This window comes from Schistocerca nitens, chromosome 4 (assembly GCF_023898315.1).
Source record: "Schistocerca nitens isolate TAMUIC-IGC-003100 chromosome 4, iqSchNite1.1, whole genome shotgun sequence".
NCBI classification, from domain to species: Eukaryota; Metazoa; Arthropoda; class Insecta; order Orthoptera; family Acrididae; genus Schistocerca; species Schistocerca nitens.
In genome coordinates this window covers 222,525,414-222,547,164 of record NC_064617.1, presented here as the reverse complement: position 1 = coordinate 222,547,164, position 21,751 = coordinate 222,525,414, and the positions used below count along the sequence as shown (strand labels likewise).

At 38.9% G+C, this 21,751-nt stretch overlaps 1 protein-coding gene across 1 annotated transcript in view; it reads right to left on the bottom strand.

Moving 5' to 3' along the window:
* The window catches only part of LOC126252221 (dynein beta chain, ciliary), a 769,797-nt gene that overhangs the window by 117,057 nt on the left and 630,989 nt on the right, over positions 1 to 21,751 (bottom strand). Inside the window, exons 66-68 of the mRNA XM_049953092.1 lie at positions 18,123 to 18,428; positions 6,721 to 6,891; positions 6,493 to 6,641 (exon numbers count right to left, since the gene is read on the bottom strand). Coding sequence (XP_049809049.1) covers positions 6,493 to 6,641; positions 6,721 to 6,891; positions 18,123 to 18,428 — 626 coding nt within the window. The remainder of the gene's footprint in view (positions 1 to 6,492; positions 6,642 to 6,720; positions 6,892 to 18,122; positions 18,429 to 21,751) is intronic.

Genomic DNA, 21,751 nt, shown 5'->3' with positions numbered 1-21,751 from the left:
CTACTCAATTTGTGTACCTATGGAGTATCATCTGAGTTGTGGGACTGGATTTGTGATTTCCGTTCAAAAAGGTCACAGTTCAAAGTAACTGATGGAAAGTCATAGAGTAAAAGGGAACTGATTTATGGTGCTCCCCAAGGAAGTGATGTAGTCATCTGCTGTTCTTAATTTATATAAATGATTTAGGAGACGATCTGAATAGCCCTCTTAGATTGTTTGCAGGTGATGTTATTTACTGACTAGTAAAGTCATCAGAAGATCAAAGCCAATTACTAAATGATTCGGACGAGGTAATTGTATGGTGTGAAAAGGGGCAACCGAATCTACATAACGAAAAGCGTGAGGCCATCAGCATTATTACTGAATGGTATCCATTAAATTTTGGTTACATGATAAATACACAAATGTAAAGGCTATGAATTCAACCAAATACCTAGCGATAAAAATTATGAACAACTTAAACTGGACATATCACTGGATTCACTGAAGAGGCTGTCTACACTATGCTTGTTCATCCTTTGCTAGAGCATTGGTGTGCAGTACGTGATCAATGCTAGATAAGGTTGACAGAAGACATCAAAAAATTTCAAAGAAGGGCAGCTTGTTTTGTACTATCGTGAAATAGGACAGGGACATGATACGAGAGCTGGGTTGGCAATCATTAAAACAAAACAAAACTCTATTTCTTTTTTAGATGGTGAGATGTTTTACAAAGTTTCAGTCTCAAACTTTCTCCTCTGAATGTTTTACACCGGGGGCGGTTAAACCTGTCCCATGCACCCTCCCACCACCACCTACTCCAGTCCTGTAACCCGGAAGGTGTACACGATCAAAGGCAGAGCCACGTGTGAAAGCACCCACGTGATTTACCAACTGACCTGCCTACACTGTGATGCATTCTATGTGGGAATGACCAGCAACAAACTGTCCATTCACATGAATGGACACAGGCAGACAGTGTTTGTTGGTAATGAGGATCACCCTGTCTCTAAACATGCCTTGGTGCACGGCCAGCACATCTTGGCACAGTGTTACACTGTCCGGGTTATCTGGATACTTCCCACTAACACCAACCTATCCGAACTCCAGAGATGGGAACTTGCTCTTCAATATATCCTCTCTTCCCGTTACCCACCAGGCCTCAATCTCCGCTAATTTCAAGTTGCCGCCACTCATACCTCACCTGTCATTCAACAACATCTTTGCCTCTGCACTTCCGCCTCGACTGACATCTCTGCCCAAACTCTTTGTCTTTGAATATGTCTGCTTGTGTCTGTATATGTGTGGATGGATATGTGTGTGTGTGCGAGTGTATACCCGTCCTTTTTTCCCCCAAAGGTAAGTCTTTCCGCTCCCGGGATTGGAATGACTCCTTACCCTCTCCCTTAAAACCCACATCCTTTCGTCTTTCCCTCTCCTTCCCTCTTTCCTGACGAGGCAACCATTGGTTGCGAAAGCTAGAATTTTGTGTGTATGTTTGTGTGACTTCACATCATCTTTGTTTTTATATATATTTTTCCCACGTGGAATGTTTCCCTCTATTATATTCATTTCATTAATTTGAACCCAACAATTACGTTTGTTATTGTCACTGTTGCATTTCGAAATCTCTTCTGTCGTCTTATTTTCTCTTTCTGTTTTTGCCAGTAGTTTCACTTTGTATTCACCTTCTCCTTTTTACCGTAATCTACTATACAATTTTATCCCGCCTATATATACTCAATAATACGTAACCCACTTCCAAACCATAACCAAAAAAAATTTTTTCCGCTTTCAACACTACCGCTGCTATAAAATCCACCGTTTCTAGTTCACAAACAGTTCCTTTCACCTATTAAACAACCATTTCGGCTAGTTCTAATAACTTTCGCTTTATTTCCATTTCCGTTTTTCCCACATCACGGATAATTTTTAACCGCTTCCCACAGGTTTTAACGTCATTATTTCTTTGTCAGACAATTGTTAGCCTCATTTTCATAATCTGCCACCACAAAACCACTCCTTTTAATAAATTTACACGCAGTGTTTTCGAAATTTTCCCGAGTTTCTCCGTCCTTTAACGTGTTTTGGCGGTAACACAACCACCTAACCTTTGTGCACATCGTTGTCTACCAACCCAAGTCCAACATAGCCCAGCTGTAACCAACACTTTTTCGTCTTTTTTCACACCAGATCTCCAGTTACTTTCAAGTTCACTTTTATCTCTCCCCATATATTTTTATTTTCATTTTCATTTCAGCCTCATGTTACACCTTCCACCTTGTAATACCATGTCACCCTCACAACACCCCCACAACGACCCCATTAAGTTTTATTTACATTCCCTCCGCAAACATGCCGCCGCCCTAGCCAGATTACGCTCCCATATTCTATTTTCTCAGGCTTGTCTGACATTTGGCATTACCCCCAAAGGCTTCACACTTAAAGTTCCCATCTCTGGCTGCAACCCTTCTTTCCATCAGTCCCTATACCAGTTCCAAACTGAACAATCCATTGCCCTCACCCACCTAATCCTTCACCTACACATCAACTCAGTCAATGAACACACCCGTCAACTCCTATCCTTAATAAAAGTCCTCAATCTTTCCTCTCCCACATCCACACCGGCTGTTCAGAGCATCCTCCTACAGGCAAACCGCAAATTAGAACAGCATGCCACCCTCCACCTCAAAAAACTATCCAATCTCCTGGTTTCCCACCTCCGGAAAGGCAACTCACTCACCCTTCACAACCTTTCCAGCAAACCTCAACCTCCTCTGATTGCACACAAACCCAGTCTCTCCCATCTACTCAATCTCCCACTTCCAGCTCCACTCCCTCCAAAACCTCAAAATTCCAATCAACACAATCTGGAACCGCAACACCCTAATTCAGTGGTTAACCTTTCCTCCAAACCTCTCTCCCAATCCGAAACCTCTGTCCTATCCAAGGGCCTCACCTTCAGCCCCACTCCAAGATTCAACCAAACAGCCCTCATGAAAGATTTACTGTCCTACACTCGTACTCTCTGCTGGAAATATCACTTTGCCACGAAGAAAAATGATCCTAATCCTACTCCTAATGATCCAACTCCCCAAGACACTATCCAAATTGAACCCTGCCTGGAACAGTCCCGTCCTCCGTCACAGTGGGACCCACCTCCTCTTCCTCAAAATCACCCTCTCCAAACCTTCCAGGAATTTCTGACTTCCAGCCTTGCCTCTCAGTCCTCCTTAAAAAACCTTAATCCTACTCCCAACATCACCACTGCTGAAGCCCAGGCTATCCGTGATCTGAAGGCTGACCGATCCATCGTCATTCTTCCGGCGGACAAGGGTTCCACGACCGTGGTACTTGATCGTCGGGAGTATGTGGCTGAGGGTCTGCGTCAGCTTTCAGACAACACCACATACAAAGTTTGCCAAGGTAATCCCATTCCTGATGTCCAGGTGGAGCTTCAAGGAATCCTCAGAACCTTAGGCCCCCTACAAAACCTTTCACCTGACTCCATCAACCTCCTGACCCCACCGACACCCCGCACCCCTACCTTCTACCTAAAATTCACAAACCCAATCATCCCGGCCGCCCCATTGAAGCTGGTTACCAAGCCCCCACAGAACGGATCTCTGCCTACGTAGATCAACACCTTCAACCCATTACATGCAGTCTCCCATCCTTCATCAAAGACACCAACCACTTTCTCGAACGCCTGGAATCCTTACCCAATCCGTTACCCCCGGAAACCATCCTCGTAACCATAGATGCCACTTCCTTATACACAAATATTCTGCACGTCCAGGACCTCGCTGCGATGGAGCACTTCCTTTCACGCCGATCATCTGCCACCCTACCTAAAACCTCTTTCCTCATTACCTTAGCTATCTTCATCCTGACCCACAACTTCTTCACTTTTGAAGGCCAGACATACCAACAATTAAAGGGAACAGCCATGGGTACCAGGAAGGCCCCTCGTACGCCAACCTATTCACGGGTCACCTAGAGGAAGCCTTCTTGGTTACCCAGGCCTGCCAACCCAAAGTTTGGTACAGATTTATTGATATCTTCATGATCTGGACTCACAGTGAAGACAAACTTTAGAATTTCCTCTCCAACCTCAACTCCTTCGGTTCCATCAGATTCACCTGGTCCTACTCAAAATCCCACGCCACTTTCCTTGACATTGACCTCCATCTGTCCAATGGCCAGCTTCACACGTCTGTCCACATCAAACCCACCAACAAGCAACAGTACCTCCATTATGACAGCTGCCACCCATTCCACATCAAACGGTCCCTTCCCTACAGCCTAGGTCTTCGTGGCAAACGAATCTGCTCCAGTCCGGAATCCCTGATCCATTACACCAACAACGTGACAACAGCTTTCGCATCCCGCAACTACCCTCCCGACCTGGTACAGAAGCAAATAACCAGAGCCACTTCCTCATCCCCTCAAACCCAGAACCTCCCACAGAAGAACCACAAAAGTGCCCCACTTGTGACAGGATACTTTCCGGGACTGGACCAGACTCTGAATGTGGCTCTCCAGCAGGGATACGACTTCCTCAAATCCTGCCCTGAAATGAGATCCATCCTTCATGAAATCCTCCCCACTCCACCAAGAGTGTCTTTCCGCCGTCCACCTAACCTTCATAACCTGTTAGTTCATCCCTATGAAATCCCCAAACCACCCTACCTACCCTCTTGCTCCTACCCTTGTAACCGCCCCGGTGTAAAACCTGTCCCATTCACCCTCCCACCACCACCTACTCCAGTCCTGTAACCCGGAAGGTGTACACGATCAAAGGCAGAGCCACGTGTGAAAGCACCCACGTGATTTACCAACTGACTTGCCTACACTGTGATGCATTCTATGTGGGAATGACCAGCAACAAACTGTCCATTCGCATGAATGGACACAGGCAGACAGTGTTTGTTGGTAATGAGGATCACCCTGTGGCTAAACATGCCTTGGTGCACGGCCAGCACATCTTGGCACAGTGTTACACCGTCCGGGGTTATCTGGATACTTCCAACTAACACCAACCTATCCGAACTCCGGAGATGGGAACTTGCTCTTCAATATATCCTCTCTTCCCGTTATCCACCAGGCCTCAATCTCCACTAATTTCAAGTTGCCGCCACTCATACCACACCTGTCATTCAACAACATCTTTGCCTCTGCACTTCTGCCTCGACTGACATCTCTGCCCAAACTCTTTGTCTTTAAATATGTCTGCTTGTGTCTGTATATGTGTGGATGGATATGTGTGTGTGTGCGAGTGTATACCCGTCCTTTTTTCCCCCAAAGGTAAGTCTTTCCGCTCCCAGGATTGGAATGACTCCTTACCCTCTCCCTTAAAACCCACATCCTTTCGTCTTTCCCTCTCCTTCCCTCTTTCCTGACGAGGCAACCATTGGTTGCGAAAGCTAGAATTTTGTGTGTATGTTTGTGTTTGTTTGTGTGTCTATCGACGTGCCAGCGCTTTCGTTTGGTAAGTCACATCATCTTTGTTTTTATATATATTTCAGAGTAGTGATGTAGATGTAGCTGTAGGTCCTTCCTGACCTTCCTTTTCCAAATTAATCTCTTGAAATAAAGTACCAAGCTCACTGAAAGCTCTGTTTATTTAATTAGAGTAGTTAGAGTATCTATATTTTATCAGGATATTTGGACTTGAGGAACTGGACAGAGTTTGACTTTATCAGTAAGTAAACAGCTGCTATTTGTGAAGTTACATAAATACTTTGTTTGAAGTACTGAGTACTGTGAATGGAGGAGAACTGGCTTTTTCCTAAGCAGCTGCTTTTCTCCTGTTTTACAGTAGCTGCCTTCAGTGGCTACTCCTGTCTACTAAGGTGTAACTTGACTTGATCTCAGTGATCTTTGCTAAACTGGATGTCGAACTGTAGCTGTGCCAGCCAAAGATGCTCATATTTCATTCCTTGCATAACTACACGATTGCTAAGAAGTATCATTACAACAAAAAAGAAAGTACTTTCAAATTCTATACCCACAAGAGGCTATTACATTGGATGGTCCATTTCTGGAAAAGAACTAAATGTATGCCTTCAAAATCAGTGCAAAAATGGTAACAGTTCTGCTGCATCATTCTAAATCTCAAGAGAGAACCAGACATTAACCGACAGATAAGAATAATTATTCTATTTATTTTCACTTGTGCTTTACTCATGATAATACAGTTAGTTGCAAAAAATGCTTTTCACTACAACACTACTGTCAATACCATGCAAGAGAATTCATAGTAATCTTTACATAGATAGAGAATTTTTACACAATAGAAATCTACTAATGTCTCTGATGTAAAGTTTCTCACGTGGTTGTTATAACTTTTAGAATATAGCAAATCATTTGACCAGGTTTTAGTCATGGGAATTACAAAAAGTTTGTCTAAAACTTCAACTTTATTTAGATCACCTAAACTAATGGAGTAGTCACTAATAAGATGCTGAGGCTAAAGCATTAAGACAACTAATGGTAGGTCTACAGTAGAACCTGTATTCATCCTTAGATGAGAGGCTACGAATGCCACCCCAGCTGCTGTCAGATAAAAAGTCAACTGGACTAGTCACATGTGGCATTATGGGAAAGCGTAACAGGAAATCCAGTTCTGCAGGCTGAATTTCTTCATTCATCAATAAAATCTGAAAATATTATGGAACAACATAACAAAACATATATACCTACAAAACAGTATTTCACACAGTGATAGGCTGCACTCACCTGAAAAGCCATCTGTGAACCAAATATAAGTTTGTCACATTCGAAAAGCCCTCTAGTTGTGTACACAAAAACAGAGTACGAAATACAGTCTATTAGATTCAAAACCCTTGTGGGCACATCATCAGATGGTACAGCTTTCTCAATTGCCTTTTGAAAAACCACACTAAATGCCTGAAATTTATAAAAAGAGACCCATAATACATTATTTACAAATGTAAAATAAAATTGTTTGATGAACTCTCAGGTACACATCTAAGGAATATCATTAAAATATTCAATATTTCAGTGGATGAACTTATCAGCACTCTCAAAACTGCATGGACATGTGGAGGAGGGAGAGGGTGGCAGGGGGGTGAGTTAAAGGGATGGAAAACCTCTGCATCCTGAAATATTCTAAGTTAGAATTAGATTCTTCATTAGCACATGTATCTTCTTTCCTTTGTATGTGGGATCAGTATGTTGAATCCCTGGGCCCTTTGTGTTCACAAATTTATTTAGCATTGCTCCCAACACATTCCTAATACAAAGAGGCAATCGTGTTGTCTTGACAAGTAACTGACCAATGGCAACAGGTGCTCCATGATGACCTACATTCTTTGTATCCTACATTCCTTGGTACGCTTGCACTGGCACAGTGTCATTCTTTTTTGAGAAATTACTCACTTGCCTTAATGAGCTGCTTTGAACCACAGCCTGCCCTTAAACAATGTATAATGTGGTTCATCCTGGAAAATCTGTTTAAAAGTCAGATTGCACTATATGTGTGATGAGGATGCATAAATTGTTCTGTGGCATTACTTAAGAGAATGTTCATCCTATAATGTGTGATTGAAGCTACCAAATGAAACAAATCCTTGGCACTTTAAACTAAGTTTAGTAATACACATGGTGCTGCTGAGTCCACCTTAGCACACCGTTCCCAGCATATATTTGCACATAGTTTGCACTATTCCATTCACTCATGTAGAAAATTCTCTCTCTAGTACAGAACTTGTGACCTGCTGTCCAATAAACCAAAACTTTTGCCACTCAGAAAGCAGTTGTAAAGTTCACATGATGGTCATCAGTTTCGTATGCTACACTGTTCACCAGCTTGCAGTAATCTGAATGTCCTGAAATATAATTGCATAGCAAGCTACGTGAAATTCTCCAGCCCATCAGGAGAAAGTCACAATTTTCTCTACAAATCTTAAAACTTCAGAAATGTCATTTACAATGGCTCTCATAGTTTCTGAGCCATTAATTAGGTGAAAGCAAATTACAACATATTTACTTATTGGTACACTGAACAACATCTCCTCCCACTACTAAAGCTTAAGCACAACTCCTCAAGGTAAGAGAGAGCAAATCTCTCCTGCTTCCAGAACACATGATCATTCTCCTCTCTGACTGACTGGAATATAATTTAGCAAATCAACTTCATAGCTTTTCACAGTCAGCATGGTAATATCTCTCCTTAACCAGTCCCCAACTCCGAACTTCATTTAATTATTTCCCACACTTTGTCTCTTTCAAAAAGCAAATGAACTCAAAACAGTCCCATCTTTAACAGTCTTAAGGACAAAAAGACTTTGTTTCTAAAATTCTTAAAGTGACTACTTTACAATGAGTATTTAATGTCACATATGTGCTCATGGCATGTTGCACAATGTGATTCACATGTGTTGACAAATTTCATGATTCATATGTCACATACATGCTGCATTCACTTCGTCACTTATGTTTAGCACTGAATGTGCTATTGACTACAAGGTCATTAGAGAAGGAGCAGAAGCTCAGTTTGTTTCAAGGGTGGGGAAGAAAACAGCCATGTGCTTGCAAAGGAACCATCCTGATATTTGCCTGGAGCAATTACGGGAAATCATGGAAAATCTGAATCAGGATGGCTGAATGCAGATCTGAACCATCATCCTCCTAAATGCAAGTCCAGTGAACTAACCAATGCATCCTGTCCACTGATTCTGATACCAGTATAAATGAAATTAGTAACATCAAACAACTGAAAATAACAATTATTGCTTGAAAAGTTAAAACATTATGTAACTTATACTGTGAGGAACAAAATACTTTTTATTTAACCACATAGCAAGAAAACGTTTAGTCATCCCTTGATGTATTTACAAAAGCATATTGACATGACAGGATGTTGCTTTTAATGGGAGGTTATAAAATCTATCTTTTAGGTAATTTTGATTATCTCTAAAATTACTTCAGGTTTAGAACTGAAACATACAGAAGTTAACTACTGTCATTCTGAAAGACTACATAAAATTTCATAGTGATTGGTATATGGGAAATGACTTTATTAATTCAAAGGTTGGTGTGTGATTTAAAACAATGTGCAAAGCATACGCACACATGGCTAACTCTGCAACATGCAAGCACAGGGATGACAGATTGCAACTTCCCAGTGTGGGAAAGCATTCTGTAGAGCACTAGGACAGTAAGACAAATCTTACATTTTCCTAATAATCAATGTGCATCACTATACCACACACAGTTATGTCAATGATGGATATGTGTTCCAGGTCACCATAGTAATAGTGAATGGCTCAGAAAAAAAGAGTGCTCATCCTCCAAACGTATAATGGATTTCCACAAGTTTGTAACTGCAGCTTCTGGATGTGATTAATGTGTTTAACACAGTGAGATCAACAATTAGGTTGGCATAAAAATGAAGTGGATTGGAGAGAAACAATTATCTCTATTGATTTTTTTCTATGCAAATAAAATTGTTTTTAACCAAATGCAAACTCAACTTCTGTTGATATTAGTACATCCCAAATTGATCCTGACTCAAGTAACATCACAGTGAACACAGCAGCTAGCAATAGTAAATGGAATATCAAACAATATGTGAATGAAGTTCACATTGATAACTTCTGCAAACAACAACTGCTGAAATCCCTATGGGTGCCACCTGAAGGCTACATATTCCCAACACTTTCGGCAGGAAACCCTCTTTTCCGAAAACAGTGGCCTCTCAGGTACTCTTGGTTGGCATTTTCTGAACACATTCAAGGAGCACCTTGTAAATGTTGCATTATTTTTAAAGCAGACAATGTTGGGATATGTGTACAACAACACTTGGGTCTTTTAGAATATGGCCATAAGGTAACTGGAAGAAAGCTTTAGATGACTTTCTGGGTCACAGAAAGATGATATATCACCTAAAATGTGTCAAATCTGCTGACAGAGTTTTGAAGGTAGTGGAGGGAAAGAAAAAAATCTGTTGTGCATTAAGGCACATCAAGATGCTAAGGCATATCAAGATGCTAACTGAAGTAAGGTGATTCTGTCAACTGTGAAAACTGCCATCCTGGAGTGTCTATAAGCCCAAGTTGAACATAAAAAAGGGGAATACAAAAGGAGCTCTAGTGAAGGTTGTTTAACATCTGAAGAGATATAACCTCAAAAGCATCAGCAGACGTTACAGTCTATAATGTCTATAAACAGTACATGTCAGTCTTTCTGGACTTCAAGAAAGCCTATGATTCAATAGACTGTGAAGCCTGTTAAACATCCTTATTGAATTCAGGGTTGACCTTAAACTGCTGGCATTAATTAGAAGCACCCTAACATGTAGAAATCCAAGATAAAATCCTATGATGCCCTCAAGATTCCTTGGAGATACAACAGGAGTCTGAGAAGGGAATGTGCTGTCTCCAAAGCTTTTCAATGGTGTTTTTGAAAAAAGTCATCTGTGAAAACTGACCAATGCCTGATGAGAACTGGAACTAAATCAGAGGAGATTATGGTAAACTGTCTATTTTTTGCAAATGTTATGGCTATTCTGTCAAACACTGTAGAAATGCTAGGGTTCAAATTGAACTGTTTAATGAAACTTCTGAACAAACTGGCCTGCAGATATCATTTGAAAAAACCAAAGTATTGACAAACATCAAAGATGCCCCTGCAAAAGTTTGGACAACATATGAAGAAATCAGCAAAGTAGAAAAATTTAAGTACCTGGGTGAGATCATTATGAAAAATGTGCTGAACAGGAAAGCACTTAAGGAACAAATAGATGAACCTGAAATAGTCTAACTAGCATTGTGCTAAATGCATAGCTATAAAATGCTTTTCGCAAAGGACTAAGACACATCAGTATGAAATGGTTCTGAAGCCAGAAGTTATTCATACAGCTGAAACCCTATCCCAAAATGTAAATATATAGGTCTCCTCAAAGAAATGAGGAAAAAGAACACAAAATTATCTTCCACTTTTTTAAACAATATAAAAGAAGACCTCCAGCTCCTACAAATCGAACCCAAAGATACTTGTAACAGGAATCTCTTCAGTTAGTTGGTTTCCTATCCTATGGATCATTCTGCACGATAAAATGTAATCATGTGGAATGAGTCATTTTACATCCATATCTCAAATTAATTTGAATATTGTTGTTGTTGTTGTTGTTGTGGTCTTCAGTCCTGAGACTGGTTTGATGCAGCTCTCCATGCTAATGTATCCTGTGCAAGCTCCTTCATCTCCCAGTACCTACTGCAACCTACATCCTTCTGAATCTGCTTAGTGTATTCATCTCTTGGTCTCCCTCTACAATTTTTACCCTCCACACTGCCCTCCAATGATAAATTTGTGATCCCTTGATGCCTCAGGACATGTCCTACCAATCGATCCCTTCTTCTAGTCAAGTTGTGCCACAAACTTCTCTTCTCCCCAATCCTATTCAATACCTCCTCATTAGTTATGTGATCTACCCACCTAATCTTCAACATTCTTCTGTAGCACCATATTTTCAAAGCTTCTATTCTCTTCTTGTCCAAACTATTAATTGTCCATGTTACACTTCCATACATGGCTACACTCCATACAAATACTTTCAGAAGCGACTTCCTGACACTTAAATCTATACTTGATGTTAACAAATTTCTTTTCTTCAGAAATGCTTTCCTTGCCATTGCCAGTCTACATTTTATATCCTCTCTACTTTGACCATCATCAGTTATTTTGCTCCCCAAATAGCAAAACTCCTTTAGTACTTTAAGTGTCTCATTTCCTAATCTAATTCCATCAGCATCACCCGACTTAATTCGACTACATTCCATTATTCTTATTTTGCTTTTGTTGATGTTCATCTTATATCCTCCTTTCAAGACACTGCCCATTCCGTTCAACTGCTCTTCCAAGTCCTTTGCTGTCTCTGACAGAATTACAATGTCATCGGCGAACCTCAAAGTTTTTATTTCATCTCCATGGATTTTAATACCTACTCCAAACTTTACTTTTGTTTCTGCTTGCTCAATATACAGATTGAATAACATCGGGGAGAGGCTAAAACCCTGCCTCACTCCTGTCCCAACCACTGCTTCCATTTCATGCCCCTTGACTCTTATAACTGCCATCTGGTTTCTGTACAAATTGTAAATCGCCTTTCGCTCCCTGTATTTTACCCCTGCCACCTTTAGAATTTGAAAGAGAGTATTCCAGTCAACATTGTCAAAAGCTTTCCCTAAGTTTACAAATGCTAGAAACATAGGTTTGCCTTTCCTTAATCTTTCTTCTAAGATAAGTCGTAAGGTCAGTATTGCCTCACATGTTCCAACATTTCTACGGAATCCAAACTGATCTTCCCCGAGGTCGGCTTCTACCAGTTTTTCCATTCGTCTGGAAATAATTCGCGATAGTATTTTGCAGCCGTGACTTATTAAACTGATAGTTCGGTAATTTTCACATCTGTCAACACCTGCTTTCTTTGGGATTGGAATTATTATATTCTTCTTGAAGTCTGAGGGTATTTCGCCTGTCTCGTACATCTTGTTCACCAGATGTTAGAGTTTTGTCAGGACTGGCTCTCCCAAGGCCGTCGGTAGTTCTAATGGAATGTTGTCTACTCCCGGGGCCCTGTTGCGACTCAGGTCTTTCAGTGCTCTGTCAAACTCTTCACACAGTATCGTATCTCCTATTTCATATTCATCTACATCCTCTTCCATTTCCATAATATTGTCCTCAATACCCACCCTTGTATAGACCCTCTATATACTCCTTCCAACTTTCTGCTTTCCCCTCTTTGCTTAGAACTGGGTTTCCATCTGAGCTCTTGATATTCATACAAGTGGCTCTCTTTTCTCCAAAGGTCTCTTTAATTTTCCTGTAGGCTGTATCTATCTTACCCCTAGTGAGATAAGCCTCTACATCCTTACGTCGATCTCATTTTTGAGACGTTTGTATTCCTTTTTGCCTGCTTCATTTACTGCATTTTTATATTTTCTCCTTTCATCAATTAAATTCAATATTTCTTCTGTTACCCAAGGATTTCTATTAGCCCTCGTCTTTTTACCTACTTGATCCTCTGCTGCCTACACTACTTCATCCCTCAGAGCTACCCATTCTTCTTCTACTGTATTTCTTTCCCCCATTCCTGTCAATTGTTCCCTTATGCTCTCCCTGAAACTCTGTACAACCTCTGGTTCTTTCAGTTTATCCAGGTCCCATCTCCTTAAATTCCCACCTTTTTGCAGTTTCTTCAGTTTCAATCTGCAGTTCATAACCAATATATTGTGGTCAGAGTTCACATCTGCCCCTGGAAATGTCTTACAATTTAAAACCTGGTTCCTAAATCTCTGTCTTACCATTATATAATCTATCTGATACCTCTTAGTATCTCCAGGATTCTTCCATGTATACAACCTTCTTTTATGATTCTTGAACCAAGTGTTAGCTATGATTAAGTTATGCTCTGTGCAAAATTCTACAAGGCGGCTTCCTCTTTCATTTCTTCCCCCCAATCCATATTCACCTACTATGTTTCCTTCTCTCCCTTTTCCTACTGACGAATTCCAGTCACCCATAACTATTAAATTTTCGTCTCCTTTCACTACCTGAATAATTTCTTTTATCTCGTCATACATTTCATCAATTTCTTCATCATCTGCAGAGCTAGTTTGCATATAAACTTGTACTACTGTAGTAGGCATGGGCTTTGTGTCTATCTTGGCCACAATAATGCATTCACTATGCTGTTTCTAGTAGCTAACCCGCACTCCTATTTTTGTATTCATTATTAAACCTACTCCTACATTACCCCTATTTGATTTTGTATTTATAACCCTGTAATCACCTGACCAAAAGTCTTGTTCCTCCTGCCACCGAACTTCACTAATTGCCACTATATCTAACTTAAACCGATCCATTTCCCTTTAAAAATTTTCTAACCTACCTGCCTGATTAAGGGATCTGACATTCTACGCTCCGATTCGTAGAATGCCAGTTTTCTTTCTCCTGATAGCGACGTCCTCTTGAGTAGTCCTCGCCCGGAGATCTGAATGGGGGACTATTTTACCTCTGGAATATTTTACCCAAGAGGACGCCATCATCATTTAACCATACAGTAAAGCTGCATGCCCTTGGGAAAAATTACGGCTGTAGTTTCCCCTCGCTTTCAGCCGTTCGCAGTACCACAACAGCAAGGCCGTTTTGGTTAATATTAGAAGGCCAGATCAGTCAATCATCCAGATTGTTGCCCCAGCAACTACTGAAAAGGCTGCTGCCCCTCTTCAGGAACCACATGTTTGTCTGGCGTCTCAACAGATACCCCTCCGTTGTGGTTGCATCTACGGTACGGCTATCTGTATCATTGAGGCACGCAAGCCTTCCCAGCAACGGCAAGGTCCATGGTTCATGGGGGGTGAATATTGTTACATGCTGAATATTAATAAGTTTTTTAAAATATACAGATGTGAGGAATTCTTCTCTGGAATAGAAGAGTTATCAAGGAGAAACTTTTTCAGTTTGTTTTCAAATTTTACTTTGCTGTCCGTCAGACCTTTTATAGCACTGGATAAGTGATCGAAAATTTTAGTTGCAGCATTGTGCACCCCTTATTCTGCTGAAGGCAATTTTAATGTATACTAATGAATGTCATTTTTCCATCTGGTACTGTAATTTTGTATATCATTGTTGTTTTTGAACTTTAGTGGATTATTTACAAAAAATTCATGAAGGAATAAATATACTGTGAAGCAATAATCAGAATGCCCAGCCCCTTAAACCGGTACCTACAAGATGATCGTAGGTGGGCACCACTTATTATTCGTGGAGCACACTTTTGAACAAAGAAGATTTTTTTGTTAAAGATGATTTTCCCAGAACATTATTCCCTATTACATTATTGAATGAAATAAGCAAAATATGTCAACTTACTCATTTGTTCCCAAGATCTGCAATGATTTCAAGTGTAAGTGTTGCTGAAATAAGTTTTTTTAAGAGTTCCAAAATGCACATTTTCAAGTTTAAATTCTTTTCAGTATGGACAGATAAGAATTGTGAAGCTTCCACACTATTTATTATTTCCTCACCAAGTGTTTAACTTATTATTGGTGTAGTACCCTTAAATGTGCAGAACTCAATATTTTGTCTTTTTAAAATTGAGGATGAGACCATTCACAAAAAGCCAGCAATGGTACTTTTAATAACATAATTTAGCATTTCTTCTGTTTCTATATGTATGCTTGCGCTGATTACAGTACTAGTGTCATCAGCATAAAGAACTAATTCTACTTGTTGTATACTAGATGGAAGATTGTTTATGTTATCCTTGGGGAATCCCATACATGATTTCTCCCTAGTCAGAGTAATGACCCCAGACCAGAATGGCTGAATTACTAAGTACAGCTTCGCACATTCTATTGGCTAGATATGACATTATCCATTGGTTGGCTACACCATCAGTCTCATAAAACTTCAATTTATCTAGGAAAATAACGTGATTCACACAGTTAAAAGTCTTAAACAGGTCACATAAAATTCCAACTGGCACCATTTTACTATTTAATGCTTGTATAATTTCATGAGTGTACATGTAAATTGCATTCTCAGTAGAGCATCTCTTTTGAAATCCAAACTGTGATTTGCTAAGAATATTATTGTTGCTTTGGGGAGATCCTGTTCTAGAATACTTGTATATCACCTTCTCCACGTAGCCTTAAGTCTGTTGTCAGAATTACTGATTTAGGGCATTATGTGCATGTTCCTGGCTTTTTTAATAATTTTTCTTACTAATTTTGAGCAGCTTTTGTAGTGTGAAACTACTGTAGGATCTCTACTTGTTCTTACTAATAGGTTCATTTCCCTGTTCCTTTCACAAGATACTTTAATCCCTCTAGTGACCTATGGTTTTTTACATGGATGTTTAATGTCTTTTCTGGTTAGCTTATGCAGAAAGCTATTTTCAAGTAATGATATGAATTTATCATGGAATAGATTAAATTTTATGTTAAAATTTGGTTCACTATAAATTTCATCTCTTGTAAACTATTCTTCCAAACATTTGTTTTTGAGTTTTTATTATTCTATCTGATTTCCACTGAGGAGCATCCATACTGTAGGGCACTATGTTATCTATCCTATTTAACTGTGCATCATGATCAGAGAGAGCATTTGTTATTTTCTTGCTTTGAGCTTCACCAACGAAAACTGTCTTTATCCACCCACTGGAAAGTTAATTACTGAGATCAAACTGTATGATCCACATAAAGTTTCCAGATCATTTTTCCTATCAGAGTCCTTCAGAAACTCTGCACTGAAGTCACCACAGACTATATTAACTTCTTGCTGCTGTCTGACAGATAGCATAGTAAGAAATCCATAATCCTCAAAAAGGGTTCAAAATTTCTCAGTGGGGACCTATATACAGTTGCAATAAAAACTGCACTATATTTCAGTATTACTTCACAAGAACACATTTCTAGGTGCTGTTCACCACAAAATCTACTTGTCTCAATATTTTTTAACTTGTGTTCTATATTAACAACTCCTCCCATTTCCATATTAGTTCTGCATGAATAAGCTGCTAGGGTGTAATCTTTTATATGTAACTTATCTAGACTTACGGTTATGTGGTACTCAGATAAGCAAAGGATTCCTATCTTTTCAGAGCTCTCCGAATTTTCCAGACATACAAGAAGCCCTTCTAGCTTATTACTCAATCCTCTTAATATTTTAATGAAATAAGCTAACCTTACTTTCCTGTGCATTCTTAAGCATTTTGTTGGGCTCACCTGTTATTTAGACTTATTTCAAAACAGGGTGCCTAGAACCTGATTCTAACCTAAAAGACCTGACCAGGTGCAAGTAGGACTCACACTCTGAGGATTCTGTACATATTATGTATATAGACATATTATGAATATAGACATATTGTGTATATAGACAGCTCACCCATTCCAGGAATTGAGAATCTCAGTCTCATCTTACCACTATATAATCAATCTGAAACTTCCCAGAGTCTTCAGATCTCTTCTGCATATACAAAATTCTTAAATCGTTTTTAAACTAGGTGTTTGTGGTGATTAATTTAAGCTCGGTGAAAAATTATTTCCTGTGCAAAATTCTTTCAGGTTGCTTCCTTTTTCATTCCTTTCCCCAAGTTCAAGTTCTCCTACTGTTTTTCTTTTTCTTGTTTTTTCTACTACTGAAGTCCAGACCCCTCCACAATTAAATTTTTATCTCCCTTAACTAACTATATAATTTCTTTTATCTCTTCATTCTTTCAATCTCTTTATCACATGTGGAATGCTTATAAACTTGTACTGCTGTGGTGGATGTTGATTTTGTGTCTATCTTGGCTTTGATACCTTGTTCACAGTGCTGTTTATAGTAGCCTAAATGAATTATTATTTTCTTATTCATTATTTGAACTACCCTTGCATTACCCATATTGGATTTAGTCTTTATAAGCCTGTAGTCACCTGAACAGAAATACTATTCATCATGCCACGGCACATAACTAATTCCCACTATATCTAACATCAACCTATCCATTTCCCTTTTTAAATTCCCTAATCTACCTACCCAATTTAGATATGTAACATTCCATGCTCTGACCTGTAGAATGCCAGTTTTGTTTTTCCTGAAGATAAAATACTCCTGAATAGTCCCCACCAAGAGATCCAAATGGTGGACTATTATACCTCTGGAATAGTTTACCCAAGAATATGCCATTATCATTCAACCATATAGAAAAGCTGCAGGCCCTCAGCAAAAATAGCAGCTGCAGTTTTGCTTTCCCCCATTTGCATTACAAACACAGCAAGGCTCTGTTGGCTAATTTTACAAGACCAGATCAGTCATCATCCTGAGTGTTACCCCTGCAGCTACTAAAAAGACTGCTACCCCTGTTGAGAAATCATACAGTTGTCTGGCCCTCCATTGTGGTGGCACCTACGGTACTACTGTCTAAATAGTGAGGCAAACAAGCCACCCCTTGCCAGCAGGTTTGTGGTTCATGGGGGATCTTTATGCTTACAGACCAGAAACATCCCACAAGTGCACTACACACATACTCTTTGAATAACATATGTTCCATAAATATAGGGAAGAGTTATTGTTTTATAATGAAATCCCCACCAGTATTTTGTAAACATCAACTGTATAGGGGTACATACCTTTAAAGAAAACTGGTAGATAGGGTTGATAGTATTCAGATCATTGAGAATGAAGTACAGGAGAGATGCTCGAGCTGCTGCTGGTCTGTATAGCTCCCGAGCCTGGTCAATCTCAACGGATGTCACTCGGGCCTCAGCAACTTTTCTTTCAATTTCAGCTGCTGTCCGTTTTGTTGTCTCTAGATTTTCCACAAGTGCTGTGTCACCCAATATGTTACCACCAGCAGAAGACAACCTTGACAACAAGTCATCTTCTAACTGTTTTAACATTATTTTAAAGTCATTCTGTTGTTTTGTTAAGTCAGCCTGTAAATAAAAGAGTAATTATTTCATGACAACATTGTCCAACACATATTCAAAATGATAAAAATGGACTCTTCCCATGGTAAAGAAATTAGAGGCTGCAAGTAAAGTACGAAGCCTATTGGTGGAAATGGATGCCACTTATTCTTTGTCAATGCATAGGATTGAACCCACTTTTAATTATTTGCTACTCCATTCTGTATATTGCAGAAAATATGAAGAGGCAAATAATAGTCACTTACACCCACCAAATAACAATGATTTGACACTATAATACTAAGTACACAGCAAACTTAATGCATAGTCAGAGAGGGGTATTACGAAAGTAAGAAATGTTTGCAATTTATGTGTCAGACATATTGCATTCACAGAAATGTGAACAAGTGCTGACTATCACAGTTCATCAGAATACGTGTAGCTGTTAGAAATAACAGGGGCTCCTCTGCTTGAATAGCTTGCAATAATGTCCAAGAGTATCTGTATGCTCACAGAGTGTTTAGTACACTTAGACAGCCAGTTCTTTAATGCACAGTTCAGACATTCATCGCTACACTGAAAAGTGTATGGTGAACAGATACTGGGTGCATCAGTGTCATGGAGATGACAGAAACAGTTCAATAAAGGATCCAACAAGATGCACAGGATGAGTAGAGAAAATGAGGGGGGGTGTCTGTGTTCATGTCTGTGATAACTCACCATGATAACTTTGTGCATTTTCACACATTTCCTGTTCACTACTGCAAGAAACAGTTACATAAAAACTGAGCTTCTGCAAATTATGTGCCTACAAGAACCCACATTTGCTAACAGAAGGACATACAAATCTGTAAAAGAATTGGCATATAAATGCTTCAAAGTGGTAGGCCTAATGTCCAGAGGGTTATGGTTTTTGTAATCACATTGTGACTGTCAATGAAACTTGGTGCTTCTTGGGCCTCCACAAACAAAATGACAGCTTCTTACCACTCAGAAACCACTATCACCTGCGCATGGTTGTTTAGGACAGAAAACAATACTGCCAATAAATTTTTTGGAGCATATTGGAGCACTGAAATCAGCATTCCACAAAGAGAAATGCTGTACAATTCAAAACAAATGCTGTGGCAAGCTTAGCTATATTTTTCTTCTCCTTTTTCATCCACAATTGTTCATCTCCATATAGCAGTTGGAACATCACATACTATGACTGGGAAGTAGTTTCCTTTCACCCTAAAGTCCCAACATCACTTCATTCAATTTAATTTTCATCTCCTATTGCACTTTTTTTAATTTGCAAGAGATGTTACCATTAAAATATTACTGAACAAGATGCTAAGAATTTATTAACATTTTGGATAGCGTAGTTCTTCATTATGGGGAAACAAAACATATTATCTCCTTAGTACACAATAACTGTCATGTTAGAACACAGTCCAATGTACATGAGCTCCTTTATAACCTGACATTGTGTTCTGTAAAATTTTGCGTTCTTTTAATTGGATAGTGAAACTTACTTTCTGCAAATTATTTGTATTATGACACTTCAGGATAAAGTCAGAGACTATATGTTTCATTCTCTATATTGTTGCGCCCTGAAAGAGAATGCATTCATACAACAAGCATGAATTAAACTTACACAAACAATTCCTGTCGCAAATCGACTGTCAAATCATGATGCAAATTTAGTCTAAATAGGGAGAGGCAGTAAGAGGATGAGATAGGAAAGTGGTGCCAGTGAGCTACCCTGTTGCAGGCAGGGAGAGTTGTGTGGAGCAAGTGATGGAGTGGAGAAATAGTTTGGGAGTAGGCAATATAAGAGAAGTAGAGGATGAAAGAGAGGAGAGAGTGAATGTACGAGTCTTAACCACATCCTTTGCCAGGGTTTAAACTGCCTATCATCATGCCTGATAAATGAAGAACATCCTATTCACAACCCATCAGACTAGGGATGGTGGCTATCTCTGAACCATTAGGTTTTTGGTTACTCTATTTTTTTTTCATCTCCCTTTTAACCTGCCTGTTTGTGAAAAATTTTCAATATAACAGGTTTCTGAAATTACAGATTTTTTTCTGTTATTTCCAGCAATAACTGTAAGACATCAAATAAAAATTCAATTATTGTAAGACTCCAACAGACATTTGCATTATATGTTTCAAGACAAGTAGAATCAAAACATCAAATAAAATAGGCAAATAAAATAAAAATCGATCCATCCACCATTCAATACATTTCCGAAAAAGTAATTAGGGGTTGAATACTACAAAAAATCACCAGTATTCACCTGATGATTCTAATTTTTTGATACTCTACTCACAAATCACGTTGCAAATAAACATCATACCAGTATTTGGACATTACAAATAGTCAATCCAAAATGGTGAAAACTGAGCTTGGTAAAGACCTTCTCATGTTGTCTGTTTCCAAGGGCTACATGCTGATAAAGGCACATTATGTAGACACAGGCAGCAGATCAATTACTTCTTACTTTTATTACAAACAATAAATGAACTGTCCAGTTTTCAATTTATTATTGTTGCTATAATTTACTTTCTCTTTTATCATTTCATTGAAATGGCACACAAAAATTAAGATTTTGTGTAAAATTTGTAGCATTCTTTGTCTTTAATTATTTCAAATGAAAATCATGTTTTGCAGTCAAATATATTTGTTTTTTAACAGGAATTTCAACATAATTGATTTTTTGCTAACACAAATAAAAAGGCATAAAAAAGAAAACAATTGTACTGTTTAGATACTATGCAGAACATATCATTTGCAAGGGATAATTACATGACAATACTTAAAATTTTCATAATGAATTAATCTATAGGCCAATATTTATTGTTTAATCTGTTAATAAACACTCATTCTATGATGTGTTGATCTGTAAGTTGACTCCTCTCATAACAAACAATATCACTGAAAGACAAACTAATCTTCCAGAAGCCACATAACATCCTATGTGGGCTAGAAATGACAAGCCTAGCTTACACCATTTACACTGCTCCCAAAAAACAAAAGGAATGGCTTCTGAATAGTAAAGGATGCTGAAAATCAAGCTCTATTTCATTCGGAAACAAACCTTCAGGCTCCACTTGCCCACTCTTGGCTACTACCTGATTATGTGATTCAGATGTTCTGACTTCCTCTCTTTGAAATAAAGATGAATGTTTGCCAATTTTGTCCAAATAGTTATTTACCTCTTGGGTTAAATTCTGTAAAAGCTTTTCTGGTAATGAGGCGGTTCACATACATTTTTTAAAACAGGGGATATTATAGGCAAGAGTTCTGTAATATTTTTGCACTTTCATGTTTAAGGCTATTTCGAAGCTTTTCAGATAGGATT